The sequence below is a fragment of the Aquarana catesbeiana genome, linkage group LG01, assembly GCF_042186555.1.
Source record: "Aquarana catesbeiana isolate 2022-GZ linkage group LG01, ASM4218655v1, whole genome shotgun sequence".
NCBI classification, from domain to species: Eukaryota; Metazoa; Chordata; class Amphibia; order Anura; family Ranidae; genus Aquarana; species Aquarana catesbeiana.
Window position 1 is genome coordinate 378,283,553 of NC_133324.1, and position 17,129 is coordinate 378,300,681.

General features: G+C 40.0%; 1 protein-coding gene across 4 annotated transcripts in view; it reads left to right on the forward strand.

Moving 5' to 3' along the window:
- Positions 1 to 17,129, forward strand: part of LOC141146942 (transducin-like enhancer protein 1) — a 99,547-nt gene that overhangs the window by 31,087 nt on the left and 51,331 nt on the right. Inside the window, exons 5-8 of one of the 4 annotated variants that reach the window (XM_073633761.1) lie at positions 2,610 to 2,672; positions 4,135 to 4,239; positions 12,434 to 12,638; positions 16,184 to 16,200. In XM_073633761.1, coding sequence (XP_073489862.1) covers positions 2,610 to 2,672; positions 4,135 to 4,239; positions 12,434 to 12,638; positions 16,184 to 16,200 — 390 coding nt within the window. The remainder of the gene's footprint in view (positions 1 to 2,609; positions 2,673 to 4,134; positions 4,240 to 12,433; positions 12,639 to 16,183; positions 16,201 to 17,129) is intronic. The other 3 variants (XM_073633769.1, XM_073633780.1, XM_073633791.1) reach the window with 3 other exon arrangements.

Sequence of the window (17,129 nt, forward strand, 5' to 3'; positions counted from 1 at the left end):
AAGGACTTGCTGCTAGGATCTGACTTTATGGATGATTTTTTTTTTTTTTTTTGTCTCTTCAGCCTCTCAATACACTACATGTGCTTTCTATAGGTCCATGAATTGCAAATGCTACATTGGGGGTTCTTGAGCTGTAACTTGAAGGTCAGATTAGCATATTGAGTGTGCCGGAATTAATGCAAATCAGTTGTGTGTGCCAGCAGCTCTACTGCATTTGAGAATGGAACTCGGTTGCCTTACGGGAGATGTAGGGCCAAAGCTAGTTTGGACCTACTTCTCCTCCTGAGGATCACAGGAATGCACTTGGTTCTGCATTCTTATGACCTATGTTCAGTCGACAGCAGGCTAAAGTCCATTGTTGGCTGACATCACTGAGTCGGTCCAGGCTCAGCAGACTTTTTTTTTTAATGTCAGCATCCTCCCACATGCATGACCAGCAGCTAGCTCAGCCTCTTAGCGCTTTGCTGAGAGCCTGAGCAGCCCCACACTCCAGTAAGTGCTAGAAGAACAGAAAGCGAGCTGGTGACTGACAGACTGAAGACCGAGAACTGAGTGATCAGAGGTCAATTGCTTCTCAGTTTTGGAGGTGGTAGGGGACAGATTCAGCATCACACTGATGCTGCATCCATCTAGGTGAATGTGTGCTTGTTTTGAATCCCATTCTTCTTTTAAACACAATGCTATACCTTCAACCTGTTTTAAATTTGCTTTCACACCAGTAAAAGGGATAAATTGGTGATAATTTCACTTTAAGTGGTCACCAATGGTCTTGGTGAGCTGTTGCTTAATGAGGGAATCAACAGTGTTCTTATGTTGGTATGGTGCCTTTTTGTTTGTCCATTTGTTACTTTTTTAAATTTTTTTATGAGTTCACTTTAAGAATTAAAATTTGGCGCATGGCTCAGCTTGATGATTAGTAGACAGTGGGGAGAACGCTGCTGTATTCAAGAGATGTGAGCAGCCACTGGATTTGTTTGCCTACTCATAAAAAAACGTTTTTTTTTTTTTTTTTTTTTTTCTTTTCTATCACTGGCTGATTTCAGTTGTCCAATGGGATACAGCGAAGATCACTTGCACATTGCATAGATGCTTTTAAAAAAGATGCATCTTGTATTTATGGTTTGCTTTAACATTATATTGCTGATTTACTGTATAGCCTAAAGATTTAGGCAAACCACATCTTATTTGCAAGTTACATTTTGATGATTTAAGTGTTTCAAAATTTGAGTCTCATTTAGGTTATTTGCTTATAGAATTACGTATTGTTCATGCTAAATGTAGTTACAAAACTGAAGTTAATCTGTACATTGCCTTATGTAAATAAAGGGTGTACAATGGCTCTTTTCACTTGTACAGAAAGTATGAAAAGCTTGTGGAGCTATGTACCTCATAAGCCAAATGATTCATAGAAAATGATGAATAACCTCTGCCTTTCTCAGTGGCTGAAAGGCTGTCTATTGCGTTGCTTTTGTAATTATGCGAAGTATGCCTCTTTCACATAAACGTCAAAGTAAAACTTATGCACACATACAACAGCTAGGAAACATGTCAGGTATTTTACCCATTGTTTAGCAAGAACAATCAAAATACCAAATGGGCTTACCTCCAAGTCCCTCCTAATAGAAAGTACAGTAGAAGCTTTTCTCTTTTTTTAATTGCAATGATCCTTATGATCGTAGGGCAGCTCTTGAGTGAAGGGCACAGCTAAAAGCTTGTCGTTTTGCAAATAAACCCATCGTTCAGATGGAGAGAACCAATGACTAAAGTTGTATTTCTGCTCTTTGATAGGCTGTACACTTGAGCCTGCTATTAAAAATGAACACACTCAAGAGACTCAGCATTAAGAACATAAACAATTAAGGGCTCTTGAGATGTTCTGAGAGCTGCCATACAGACACAAGAGCCTTTTCCTGACATTGTGGGCTGAGGTTTATGGTGCCAAAGAACTTGGACAATTATTACTGCTCAGTCTGCCAAAGCTTCAAGTAGTAAGGATTTGGTTTTTCTGCTTATCTTGATTTGCAGTGCAGTGCCGAATATGCACATCACATTTTGTTCTTTCAAACAAGATTTTCTGATTTGCAACTGTAAAAAAGCCAAGGCACAAAATTGATAATAAATTTGGTGTACTTGGACAGTGGTAATGGGAATCTACATTCAACAAACATGGCCATTATCCTTCCTTTTTTTTTTTTTCTCTGATCGTATTTTCAGGATTTACTATGTACAGGCCTTTGAAGCCTCTCTCCAGTTTGCCTTCACCTCATAGCAGCATGCAAATGTTTCCCCGCGTTGCTTGTGTAATCTTGCCATTTTTGATGTCTTCACACTGAGAGCAGTTGGCAGGTATTTGTAGTATTATGCTAAAATCCAGTGGTCTTAACACTTAATGCAGTCTTCGTTCTTATACAGTGTGAGGTTTGCAACTTTTAGTGCTAGTTGCTGGAACACCAAGTAAAACATAATTATAATTTTTTTTTTTTTTTGTGGTAGTAACCAATATTTGAATATGTACATGCCTGCATGAGTTGTACACTTCTGTGGTAGTTTATAGAGCTGTTCTATTTTATGCATTTCTTTGCTTATGTGATTTCCCTCGTCCCTTGCAGACAGAAATTGCCAAGCGACTGAACACAATTTGTGCACAAGTCATCCCATTTCTTTCTCAGGAAGTAAGTAAAATGCCGCTTGCTAAAGTGCAATTATGCTACTTCTCTGTTTGCAGATTAGTTGGCTTTACAATGTTAATTTTATCACGTTGCAGAAGTGTGAAGAACATCTGTTCTAGTTATGGTGTGCAGAGCTCCCTGCTACTTTAACAGATTGCAGGCCAGCCTCCAGAAACTTGAGAATGTGGACAGTTCCATAGTTTACAAATGACAAAATTCTAATTACTGCCTAAAATGATAGGCAGGGTATAGCATACATCTGTCTTCAGTTTCGTAGACCAAAATTCAGTAAAACTCCACAATTCCTTTTTTTTTTTTTTTTTTTTTTTTTTTTTTGTAGTCAAATAGTGAAGCAGATCATAGATTATGCAGTTTTCTTTCCTTCTATCACGGATGGAAGTAAAGAATATTGCCGGATTCCCCAATCAACATCCCTCCACCAGTGGGAAACTTTTCATGCCGGCAGATCACAATCACTGCTGGCAGCTCTATTGGCAGTGATCACATGAAGAAAAAAAATCCGACAGCCTGGTTGTACTGAAGTCGGTTATTGGATAGACTTCAGTACAACCAGCCTGCTCATAGATGGATTGAATCTTACTCGGTACCTATTGAACTGGCTGAGATGTGATCTAGCTGTGGCAAGATTTAGACATATATATGCTATTTGTTTAAAGTTATCAGATGTTTAGACTGCTGCCTTCAGAAATTGGGTCCATTTTAGTTGACCTTAAGGCTAGGTTCATACTAGTGCAAATATATATATTTCACACTTTTTTTTTTTCTCTGTACATTATTCATTCCAAATATCCTACTCGCATGTCTTTGGATTGTGGAAGGAAAACCTACATAGGCACAGGGAGAACATGTAAACTCTGAGCAGACAGTGTCGCGGTTGGAATTCAAGCCGGCAACCCTGGTGCTGCTAGGTCTAAGTGCTAACCACTCAGCCACTGTGATTTCTCATCACTTCGTTCATAGTGGCCACTGCTAAAAAGGGGAGTACTTTTTTTGACTCCTGAACAAGAGATAAGGGGAAATCTTCCCCCAATAGAGACATCGCAAAAGAAAAAAAAAATGTTAACCATAACTCAAAATAGGAGACCTGTCCTGGTGACAACTGTTTGCATGAATACTGTTGAAGTTAAAACCGTTCCAGTATAATTTATGCTGTGAAAGTTTTTATGGCTTGAATATTTATTTATTTTTATTTTTTTTTGGATTTCCTCTTACTGCCCTTTGACAGGAAGTGGGTGGAAATCTCACAACAGGGACACAAAGCTCTAAAAACAAAAAAAAAACTAAGCTTCAGTGCTTTAGTTTAACTTTGTCCTGGGTAAAATTGCAACTATAATTGTTAGCATATGACTGCAGTCCAGTATTTACCAAATCAGGCTCATTATGAGATTATTCTGTACTACATTATGTGTGAGCAATTCCCCTTAACATTTTGTTTTATTTGCAGCATCAACAACAGGTGGCTCAAGCCGTAGAGCGTGCCAAACAAGTGACAATGGCAGAGTTGAATGCCATCATCGGGGTACGTGGCCTTCCAGGTCTACTTCCTACAGTGTGTATAACTAGCTTTCTCTACTTGTTTTAAATATTGTTTGTTAAGGTATGCTTGTTGTGGAAATGGAACTAACACTTGATGATTTTGTGAAAGTGAGTGAAAAGAGCATAGGCATATTAATGTTGAACGGAGTATGCCTCATGTTAACTAGCTTTGAATACTTGCCTGAGTGTGTTTTAATTGTATTTTGTAGCTTATCATTTTCTTTGCTTTCTTTTGAAATGTTATGTGTTTACACCAGGAGAACTTTGTGCATTTTGTGACATTCTCCATCACTGGCAAAATGCGTGTATCTTTTTGCAATTGTGCACCTTTTCAAATGACCCTTGTTCACATCAGCATATTGCTTCGAGATTCATTTGAATTACAAGTGTGCTCTATTTTTATGATCTCCCAAGTAACTTGAATAGGGTCTTTTTCACAGAAGTAAATGTGAGAATATGGGTTCAACTGGTGTGAACCTAGCCTTACGTTTTTGTTTAAATTGGGTATGGTGTAACCCTTTAACCATGATTGGGCAATTTAAAGGAAATCGGTGGCACTAGAATCAAGCCTGCCATCTGGTGGATTCTCCCTAGAGCCATCACTACACGACTACACATGTGTCATCTGATTTGTGAATTTGGGCTCTTCTTGAATGGGGAAAAAAGGTTTGTATGTATGTATAGATAGATCTAGATATGCATGAGCTTAGGTGGTGTTTTGAGCTCCTCTAAACTTGCAAATTCATCTCTAGTTGCAGGGCTGGTACAGAGCATTTGAATATTGTAGTGGTATGCTGGGTAAATAGCGACCAATAGAATAGATGAAAAAATGTACAATATCCCTTGTCCAGAAGGCAGAAATGCAAATGGTCTTTTTTTTTTTTTTTATTGGGGGGGAGCACGTTGTTTGAATCCCTCATCAGTAAAACAGATCTCATGTAGATCACTGGTTTATTCCATTGTGGTTAATAAAACCCCCACTCTTAACCTGATACAGTCCCGTCCCCCACCCTTTGTGAGACATTGATGAATTGGTCCCCAAGGGCCTGGTCAGCCATTGCTTTTTTTTTTTTTTTTCTCTCCATTCACTTGTCAGAGCTCTTAACATATAATATATACACACTTTTAATTATATCAGATAATCCACGTTTTACAGGCTTTAGTGTGTGTGTGTGTGTGTGTGTTTTATTTTTTCTTTTTTTCTTGGGTAGTTCTATCTCTCCCTAACTCTGTCAATCACAAGTTATTTTGTTATGCATTAATGAATTCTCTGAAACATGTATTGCTCCCTCTGTGTGAATTCAATTATTCCCGCAACACCACATCTTGAGTATTTCTGCTGGTTTTCTGGCCTCCCAGCACATGCAGGAAAAAGTAGCCGAAACAAGGAGCTGCCCTTTCTGATTTTATTCATGCGTGCGGCTTGAGCTGATTCAAATTACCCATTTATCAATTTATGTTAATTGCTGGTGAGAAGATGCCCTGCTGGTCTTTATGGTTCCCTTAGACACTTTGTAATGATAATTAGACATGCTGCTGTATGGATTAACAGTGCCATAGTCCAGTGACGTCTACAGACAATGGGACCAGTTAATCCATCTGTGCTTAAAATTACATCCCAACTGGAGATGGAGGAAAAAAAAAAAAAAAAACGCGGGAGGATTAGTGCTGATAAAAGAATGAGTCTCAGCTTGAAAACTCTCCTTTCATCAGTTTCTCAATTGCAGATCTGCAGTTGGTTTGCCTGTGGTAAGCCATTGGCAGTCAATTAGGTGAAATAAACTGGGAGGGTGACCTTCATTTCCTTTTAATAGCTTTTTCCTCCCTGAAATGGGGAGCTTCAGTGGATTTTCAGCTTACGTTTTATTCAAGCCGCTTTATTACACTTGACAGCTTAGCCTTGCATAAACATTCCCTCCCCTAACCTTCTCCACTCTACCTCCCTCGCCCTAAACACTGCCTCATTTACATCCCCCCCCCCCCCCCCCCCCCCTTCTCAACAGCGGCCTTGTTTCAGGTTTGAGCTCATATTGAACCAACCAGAAATCAATATGCAAGTTTATTCAATAATTATAATGTTTGGTTGCATTCGTATTCTAGTGTGCTGATCCTTACCTTTTTACAAATGCCTATGTATCTACTGGTTAGATCTGTGCAGCTGCAGTTTTTAGATTTGTGCAGCTGCAATTTTAGATGTGTTCGATATATATTAGATATATTATAAAGTGCGTGATGGTTTACTTTTTTTTTTTTTTTTTCCTCCTTTATACTCCCCTCATTAAATTATCTGTGGCAACGCAATAAGTCTCATGCTCAGGCATATGCTTGACTTGCTTGAAAGAGCCTTTGTGCATCCTGCAGAATCAGAGAAGCAGAAAATTGGGTTGACAATTCTGTGGACCTTTGCTCCCTTTTCATTGAAAATGCAGTGTGTCAACCTGTCTCCCCAGAGGGGAGGAGGCATGAGAAGCCTGTCTGTTGCTACAAGCAGCAGCTGCATTGAAAGTATGCACTGCCCAGTTTGATAGCAGCTGTCAGTATTGTTGAGCAGGCTGACTTAGTAGGCAGAACAATAGAGGAGGGGCATGCTCCTAAGGAGCAGCGTCATTCATGCTGAGAAAAGAAATAGTAATTTAACGGTTTAGACATCTATTATGAGTGTGAAAGATCAGGAGTTTTATGATGCAAATAAGCCAGACATAATTCTCTCTAGTGTGTGGTTGAGTTTCCCAGAAATAACTAGTTTGTGGCAGTGCCCTAAATTCTGTGTAGGGGTAAATTAGCAAAGTTAAAAAAAAAAAAAAAATGAAACTACAGTAACTGTGGTGAAGCCATAGAAGGCCAGATAAGTGGATGTTTTTGAACAAAGTAGTTTCCTAACTTTATGCCATAGATACTGATTAGGTGTTTGTGTGTGATCACCATTGGTGTACATCTACACAATTTACTTTTGTGGACTAGCCACCTGGCAGCGTACATGGCAAAATGGTTTGTATAGATTTTCTGGCACACTTTTTTTTTTTTTTTTTTTTTTTTTTTTTTTTTTTTTACATATGCTGTGATCAGTACGTACATAACGTTTTCTGATGTCTGATGGACGAGCATTCTGTCAAACGTCTGCTTGTTCTGATCCAGCACCAGCGGATTGAGTTGTCTGCCTTCAAACAGGCTCGCCTTGCATGAGGTGATTGGCTAAAGGATTAGCAAGATGCTGGTTTATTTCGCTCCTTGACTGTGGTTGCCAGCTATATCTAGGATTGTAGTGTGTGTGAAGCTTAAAAGGATGAGGTTAACCTCTTGAGGGTTTATTTGTGTGAGTATCTAGTTAATCCTTGAAAAGCCTGTGAATAACTAGGTTGCATGTATTGTCATAATGCAAACCTGCAACAAAATCGTAGATCATAATTTGTCATCCTATAAGAAACATGCTTCAGATGGAAGAATGTACCTTTTTTTTTTTTTTTTTTTTTTTTCTCTTCTTTCTTTCTTATAAATCTGTGGTTTACTTTACTCAAGTTTTAATTTCTGAGACTATGTAAACAGAGTGTTCTTGCATTTGATCTGCTGGCCATAAGCAGAGGTCTCATGATTTGGTATAGCACAGTACTGGTTGATCATAACTTATTTTTATACTTCACTGCATCTTAAAACTATTGGAAAAAAACAAATGATGCTGTCTGTCTAAAGGTTAATGGCTAAACTTTAGTCGCAATTAAGCAAAAATCAGCACAAGGGTCATTATTAATCCAATTTGCCCTTTGTGCTGCTGGCTCCTGCTTCCCTTGAAATCTTTTCCTCAAGACCAACCCCCCCCCCCCCCCCCCCCCCACACACACACACACACGCCCACCCACCAACCAAACGCACGCACACACACACACCAACCATATACACACACACACGCACACACACACCAACCATATACACACACGCACACACACACCAACCATATACACACGCGCACACACACACCAACCATATATACACACACACACACACACACACACACACCAACCATATATACACACACACCAACCATATATACACACACACCAACCATATATACACACACACCAACCATATATACACACACACCAACCATATATATATACATACACACACACACCAACCATATATACACACACACACCAACCATATATACACACACACACCAACCACATACACACACCAACCACATACACACACCAACCCCACACACACCAACCCCACACACACCAACCATATATATACACACACACACACACCAACCATATATACACACATACACACACACACACACACACACACACACACCAACCATATATACACACACACACACACACACACACACACCAACCATATATACACACACACACACACACACACACACACACACACACACACCAACACCAACCATATATACACACACACACACACACACCAACACCAACCATATATACACACACACACACACACACCAACACCAACCATATATACACACACACACACACACCAACCATATATACACACACACACACACACACACACACACACACACACCAACCATATATACACACACACACACACACACACACACACCAACCATATATATACACACACACACACACACACACACACACACACACCATATATACACACACACACACACACACACACACACACACACACACACACACACACACCATATATACACACACACACACACACACACACCAACCATATATACACACACACACACACACACACACACACACACACACACACCAACCATATATACACACACACACACCAACCATATATACACACACACCAACCATATATATACACACACACACACACACACACACACACACACACACACACACACACCAACCATATACACACACACACACACACACACACACACACACACACACACACACACACACACACACACACACACCAACCATATACACACACACACACACACACCAACCATATATACACACACCAACCATACACACACACACCAACCACACACCAACCATACACACACACACCAACCACACACCAACCATACACACACACACCAACCACACACCAACCATACACACACACACCAACCACACACCAACCATACACACACACACCAACCACACACCAACCATACACACACACACCAACCACACACCAACCATACACACACACACCAACCACACACCAACCATACACACACACACCAACCATACACACACACACACACACCAACCATACACACACACACACACCAACCACACAAACACACACACCAACCACACAAACACACACACCAACCACACAAACACACACCAACCATACACACACACACACACACACACACACACCAACCATATATACACACACACACACACACACCAACCATATATACACACACACACACCAACCATATATACACACACACACACACACCAACCATATATATACACACACACACACACCAACCATATATACACACACACACACACACACACACACACACACACACACACACACACCAACCATATATATACACACACACACACACACCAACCATATACACACACACACACACCAACCATATATACACACCAACCATATATACACACACCAACCATATATACACACACACACACACACACACACACACCCCAACCATATATACACACACACACACACACACACACACACCAACCATATATACACACACACACCAACCATACACACACACACCAACCACACACCAACCATACACACACACACCAACCATACACACACACACACACACACACACACACACACACACACACACACACACACACACACCAACCATACACACACACACACACCGACCATACACACACACCGACCATACACACACACACACACACACACACACACACACACACACACACACACACACACACCAACCATATATACACACACACACACCAACCATATATACACACACACACACACCAACCATACACACACATACACACACACACACCAACCATATATATACACACACACACCAACCATATATACACACACACACACCAACCATATACACACACACACACCAACCATATATATACACACACACACACACACACCAACCATATATACACACACACACACACACACACACACACACACACACACACACACACACACACACACCAACCATATACACACACACACACACACCAACCATATACACACACACCAACCATACACACACCAACCATATACACACACACACACACCAACCATACACACACACACCATACACACACACACCATACACACACACACCCACACACACCAACCATATATATATACACACACACCAACCACACACCAACCACATACACACACACACACCAACCATACATACACACACACACACACATACACACACACACACCAACCATACATACACACACACACACACACACACATACACACACACACACCAACCATACACACACACACACACACCAACCATATATATACACACACACCAACCACACACCAACCACACACACACCAACCACACACACCAACCACACACACACACACACACACACCAAACACACACCAACCATACACACCAACCACACAAACACACACCAACCATACACACACACACACACACACACACACACACACACACACCAACCCCACACACACCAACCCCACACACACCAACCCCACACACACCAACCCCACACACACCAACCCCACACACACCAACCCCACACACACCAACCCCACACACACCAACCACACACACCAACCCCACACACACCAACCACACACACACACACACACACACACACACACACACACACACACACACACACACACACACACACACACACACCAACCACACACACACACACACCAACCACACACACACACACACACACACCAACCCCACACACCAACCACACACACACACACACACCAACCATACACACACACACACACACCAACCATATACATACATACACACACCATATACATACACACACACACACCATACATACACACACACCACACACCACACATCACTATTATGTTCCAGTGTTGCAGAGGTTAGTAGAACTGAAGGAGCAGTGACCGACATTCATCAAGAATGCCCGACTAGTCTTGCCCTTTCTGCCCTCCACTCAATAAGGCCATACTACGGCTTATATAAATGAACAGGGTGCACCATTCAGTCATCTGCCTCTCCTACATTTATAGATCAAGTTTCATTCATTGGGATTTTTATTTTGAATAAACATATAACATTTATCTGTTGATCCTGCTAGTAGATCTTCCGTAATGCTTCTCTACTGGGTTCCCTTACTGGCAATGGCGTCAGCAGCACCCGATAGCTGATGGAAACATCAGCTGTGGTGCCGACATCGCTGGACTCCAGGACAGGTAAGTGTTCTATTATTAAAAGCCAGCAGCCTGCAGTATGTGTAGCTGCTGGCTTTTCATTTTTGCAGCGATGGGCAGATCTCCACTTTAAGCGACAAATGAATGCCGAACTCCAACTTTTGAAGAAGTTACAACAAAAGGTTGTTTTAATTTTTTTTTTATGGTTTGAACAGTAATCGCCCCTAACAAGTATACTAGTTTGTCTCAAACACTAGAACTTTCAGTTTTCTGGACAACTTTGGAGGAATTCACTCATTTCTGGTTGTGGCTATGGGACAGGAAATGAAGGACACGGGTTATTACCCTCCCTTACTCTATCCAAAATGGGCAGATAGTTTGGCCCCCAGTTCTACTTTAATTTGGCTATGCTGGGCAGTTTCCCAAATGGCTGGTTAGTTTTGCAGTTGCTTTGTGCCAGTAATATATGTTGTATTTCAGAAACTTTTATAATCTTTTTTGTAGGTGAGTTGAGTGAGTGGAGAGTTGCTTATTAAATGGGTTACTTGTAATGCATCATTTGTTAAGCACACATCTGTCTTTTTTTTTTTTTTTTATCTCTTTTATTTATAACTTGCGTTCTATAATTTTTTTTTCCCCCATAGTTTCATTCATTTTGTCATTATGTAATCTGAAAAACTAATTGTGTGTTTTTTTTTTTTTGTTTTTTTTTTGTTTGTTTTTTTTATCTTGTTTGCTGGAAATCCATCTCTGGGTGCTTTTATCATTAACCACAGCAGCAGCAGTTGCAAGCTCAGCATTTATCCCATAGTCATGGACCACCAGTGCCTCTTACGCCACATCCTTCAGGACTTCAGCCACCTGGCATGCCTCCATTGGGGAGCAGTGCGGGCCTTCTTGCTCTTTCTAATGCTCTAGGCGGACAGTCTCACCTTGCCATAAAAGATGACAAGAAACATCATGACACAGACCATCACAGAGGTGAGCGGCACGGAAAACCCACCTAGGATGTCTTGACCGTTCATTCCATCATCGTATTTTGCCTTTTCCTCTTAGTTGATACTTTTAGTTTTTCAACTTTGCAGGTTATTTCCATCATATGCTCTACTTGCATTCAGGTTTTTTTTTTTTTTTTTTTTTTTTTTTTAAGTACACTTAACAGGGATTGGTAAATTTGACTTGGTGTACTTTACATTTTTTATATGTTATGGACCATGGAACACCTCTTCAGAAAATCTTTTAAAAGACAAAACATGTTGGGGCATACAAGTGTTTCAAATCAACAATACACACACCAATGGTGATGGTTGGAACCTTTGATCTTTAATACTAAAGAGGGCTATTTTTTCTTTTGCGTGTCATTTTACTTTTAACTTGTTTTTGTATGTGTAGTCTCTTAGCACTGTATTTAAAGTTAATCTATAGAGTGGGCATACAGTTTCAACCTAAGTGATGCATCTAAATAGTCATAACATGCCTCATTGAGGTACCAAGAAAAACTAAACTTTCAGGTCCAGAGGAAATTGGTCATGCAGTTAGGGAACATCAGGCATATTAGCAAAGCTCTAGAGAAACCAGACTGCTACAGTATTTACATGTGGCTATTTATGGGGCCTGCAGACTGCAAGCTTATTGTATGTCCACACTTCAGCTTTACTTGACTCTACCCATCAATGTGTGTATGCGTGTTTGTGTGTTTGTTTTTTTTTTTTCTTTTCATGGTGTACATGTTGATGTCTATTTGGGTATATTCTTAGTTGAAACATTTTTGAGTTACCTGCATACTAGTGCTCTGATCCCTCTGATCAATTTCACCTAGTAAACAGCTATCCTTCCTCACAACAAATGTGTATATTTTGCTGGTAGCATTGATACTTGTCAAAACTGTACAGTGTATTTATGTGTTGGGTCATTTGACACTGAAATTGTTTTCACTGTTTAAAGGGTGGTTATACCTGTTTGTGAACTCCGGTGACAAGATCCCATCTCTGTAAATAACTGCTTTTGTTGACATGCCTCGGAGTCTTGCTCTTCAAACTCGTCCTGCTGTACTTTTCTGTAATAATAAATGGCTAGATCTTGGAACTCAAGCATAGAGATCTTAACCTCCACAGTACCTAAAAGATTGAGTACGTTTTGGATTGTTCAACTTTCTAATAACTACTGAAAACAAAAATCAGTTTTGAGTTGATGGACCCTAATAAGTGCTCAGAGCCATATGGATTTAAACATTTTGCTCCATGTGTTGACTAAGGCTAGTTGCTTTGGTCTAGCTACTGGGGGAAGTTGTTCAACAATAGTACGATTTTAATGCAAACCCTGTAAAATGAATACTGTATCTATATTTTACAATAGCATTATTGCGTCTCTAAACTGAACTACTTCCTATATTGAGAAATGATTACCCTTGACCTCAGTGTTCACAGTAGAGAACCTAGAGCTATCCTATAAAACCAATGCATGAGAATTCAAAGGGCTGCTCATACAATGAGGGAAAAGGATTTGATCCCCTGCTGGTGTTTTTCCACTGACAAAGAATTGATCAGTCTATCATTTTAATGGTAGGTTTATTTTATCAGTGAGTCAGAATAACAAAAAAATCCAGAAAAACGCATTTAAAAAAGTTATTGATTTGCGTTTTAATTAGTAAAATAAGTATTTGACTCCTTCGCAAAAAATGACTTGGTGGCAAAACCCTTGTTGGCAATCAGGTTTCTTGTAATTGGCCACCAGGTTTGCACACCTAAGGAGGGATTTTGTCCCACTCCTCTTTGCAGATCCTTTCCAACTCATTAAGGTTTCGAAGGCTGACGTTTGGTAGCTCGAACCTTCAGCTCCCTCCACATATTTTCTATGGGATTAAGGTCTGGAGACTGGCTAGGCCACTCCAGGACCATAATGTGCTTTTTCTTGAACCACTCCTTTGTTGCCTTGGCCATGTGTTTTGGGTCATTGTCATGCTGGAATACCCATCCAGGACCCGTTTTCAATGCCCTGGCTGAGGGAAGGAGGTTCTCACCCAAGATTTGACGGTACATGGCCCGGTCCATCGTCCTCTTGATGCAGTGAAGTTGTCCTGTCCCCTTAGCAGAAAAACACCCCAAAGCATAATGTTTCCACCTCCATGTTTGACGGTGGGGATGGTGTTCTTGGGGGTCATAGCAGCATTCCTCCTCCCTCCTCCTCTGAATCATTCAGATGTTCATTGGCAAACTTCAGATGGGCCTGTACATGTGCTTTCTTGAGCAGAGAGACCTTGCGGGCTCTACAGGATTTCAGTCCTTCACGGTGTAGTGTTATCAATTGTTTCATTGGTGACTATGGTCCCAGCTACCTTGAGATCATTGACCAGTTTTTACTGGGTAGTTCTGGGCTGGTTCCTCACCATCCTCATGATCGTTGAAACTCCAGGAGGTGAGATCTTGCATGGATCCCCAACCGAGGGAGATTGCCTGTTATTTTGTGTTTCTTCCATTTGCGAATAATCACACCAAATGTTGTCACCCTCTAGCCAAGCTGCTTGGCGATGGTCTTGTAGCCCATTCCAGCCTTGTATACGTCTACAATCTTGTCCCTGATATTCTTGGACAGTTCTTTGGTCATGGTGGAGAGATTGGAATCTGATTTTGCTTCTTTGGACAGGTCTTTTATACAGGCAACAAGCTGGGATTAGGAGCACTTCTTTAAGAGTGCTCCTAATCTCTGTTCGTTACCTAGATAGAAGACACCTTGTAGCCAGAAATCTTGCTGATAAAGGATCAAATACTTATTTCATTCGTTAAAATGCAAATCAATTTAACTTTTTTTTTTTTTTTTTTTTTTTTTTTTTCAGTCTCACTGCTAAAATTTACCTACCATTACAATTTTATAGACTGATCACTTCTTTATCGGTGGGCAAACTTACAAAATCAGCAGGGGATCAAATACTTTTTTACCTCACTGTAAAACAAAGTAATTGTGACCTTTTTTTGTCTTGGTAAGCCTTGGAGTTCCATGATTAACGTTCTACTTGTGATGCGTTACTTCTATGTAGCTTCCATTTGCTTGCATTATATTTAACAAGAAAATGCACTATTCAAATTGTAGAATACAATGTATTAACGTAAAACATGGACGCTGAATTGACTTTGAGAAAAACCTGAGGTTTCCTTTTTCTATATTTCATTGTAACATGCAGTGCTGTGTGCTGCAGATTTGAGGTTGGTATCATGGTTTGTCTATTCAGATAAGATCATACTTTTATTATATCTGAAATAAAAGGGCTTACAAATAGTATATTTGCACTTTAATGTGTATCACTTTGTACAGTGATTTTATGTAATCTACCAGCCTTTCTGCACAATTATGTAATGTGAATATTGCTTGTATTTGAAATATGCACATTTTTATTTTGCAAAATAAAAAACATTTTAAAACTTTAGAGACTTGACTTCTAATTTTTTTTTTTCCTTTTTATTTTTCTTTTGCTCTTGCCTGTTTGTCTGAACGGATATATGTCTGTGCATTTCTGGGTTCTTCGTGAACAGAGAGAGAGCCAGGAACAGTAAGTAGTTCTTGTTTCTTGCTAACCTTTCCAATTATTCATTATTTCTACGACTTAAAGGGAGACTCTGCTAAATTACTATCAATGGGGAGATGCAAGTCTCTCTGGTGTACCTTTATGCTTGAATTGGATACGTAAAAGGGAGTGGGCAATCTCTGGCTCCTTAACACTACATCCATGCTAAAGTGCAATGCCTAATGCATAACACGCATTGTAGGTATTATTTTTTCAGGTGACTTCCATATTTTAGTTGGCTTGAGTGGCAAAATGCCTATCACTACACCAAAAATGCAGTGTTCTGGCTTTTTTTTTCCCCAAGTAAAATACTGCAGGGAAAACAGAGGTGTCAACAGTTCTTTTTTGAAGACCATATATTTTCTCTTGTTCATGCATATGCTGCAATTAAAAACACATGCTTACAACCATGTCAAGTTCATATCGAATTGGTTGCTATGAAATTTTCTGCTTTCTCCAATACTAAATATAATATAAAAATAAGCAGATGGAAAATCAATAATTCCAATAAAGTTCATTTTAGCACCACCACACCTTAGAAAAAAGGCTTGCATGATGTTTCTTTGGTGAATTGCCCTGCACAATTCCATTAAAATCCATTTGAATGGAATCCTTTGAAAACACAGGTGAACATACATGACTATAATATATAAATAATTGTTGCTATTTTATGTTATGGTGTGTAAGGAACCTGGTAGCGTTTAGGTTGGATTGCTTTTCCATGGGCAACCTTTTGTCAACAAAATGTAATGCTTGATACACTTTGGAGAGTCGCGTGTCTAAAGCAGACAGCACTTCCCAAGCTTATGTAGTTTGCAGCTTTCTTGGCTAATATTTTACAATGTAATCACGCTTGTTTTGCTAATTTAGTTATAAGGTGAATGCAGTTGAAAATCATCTCAACACCAGGAAGA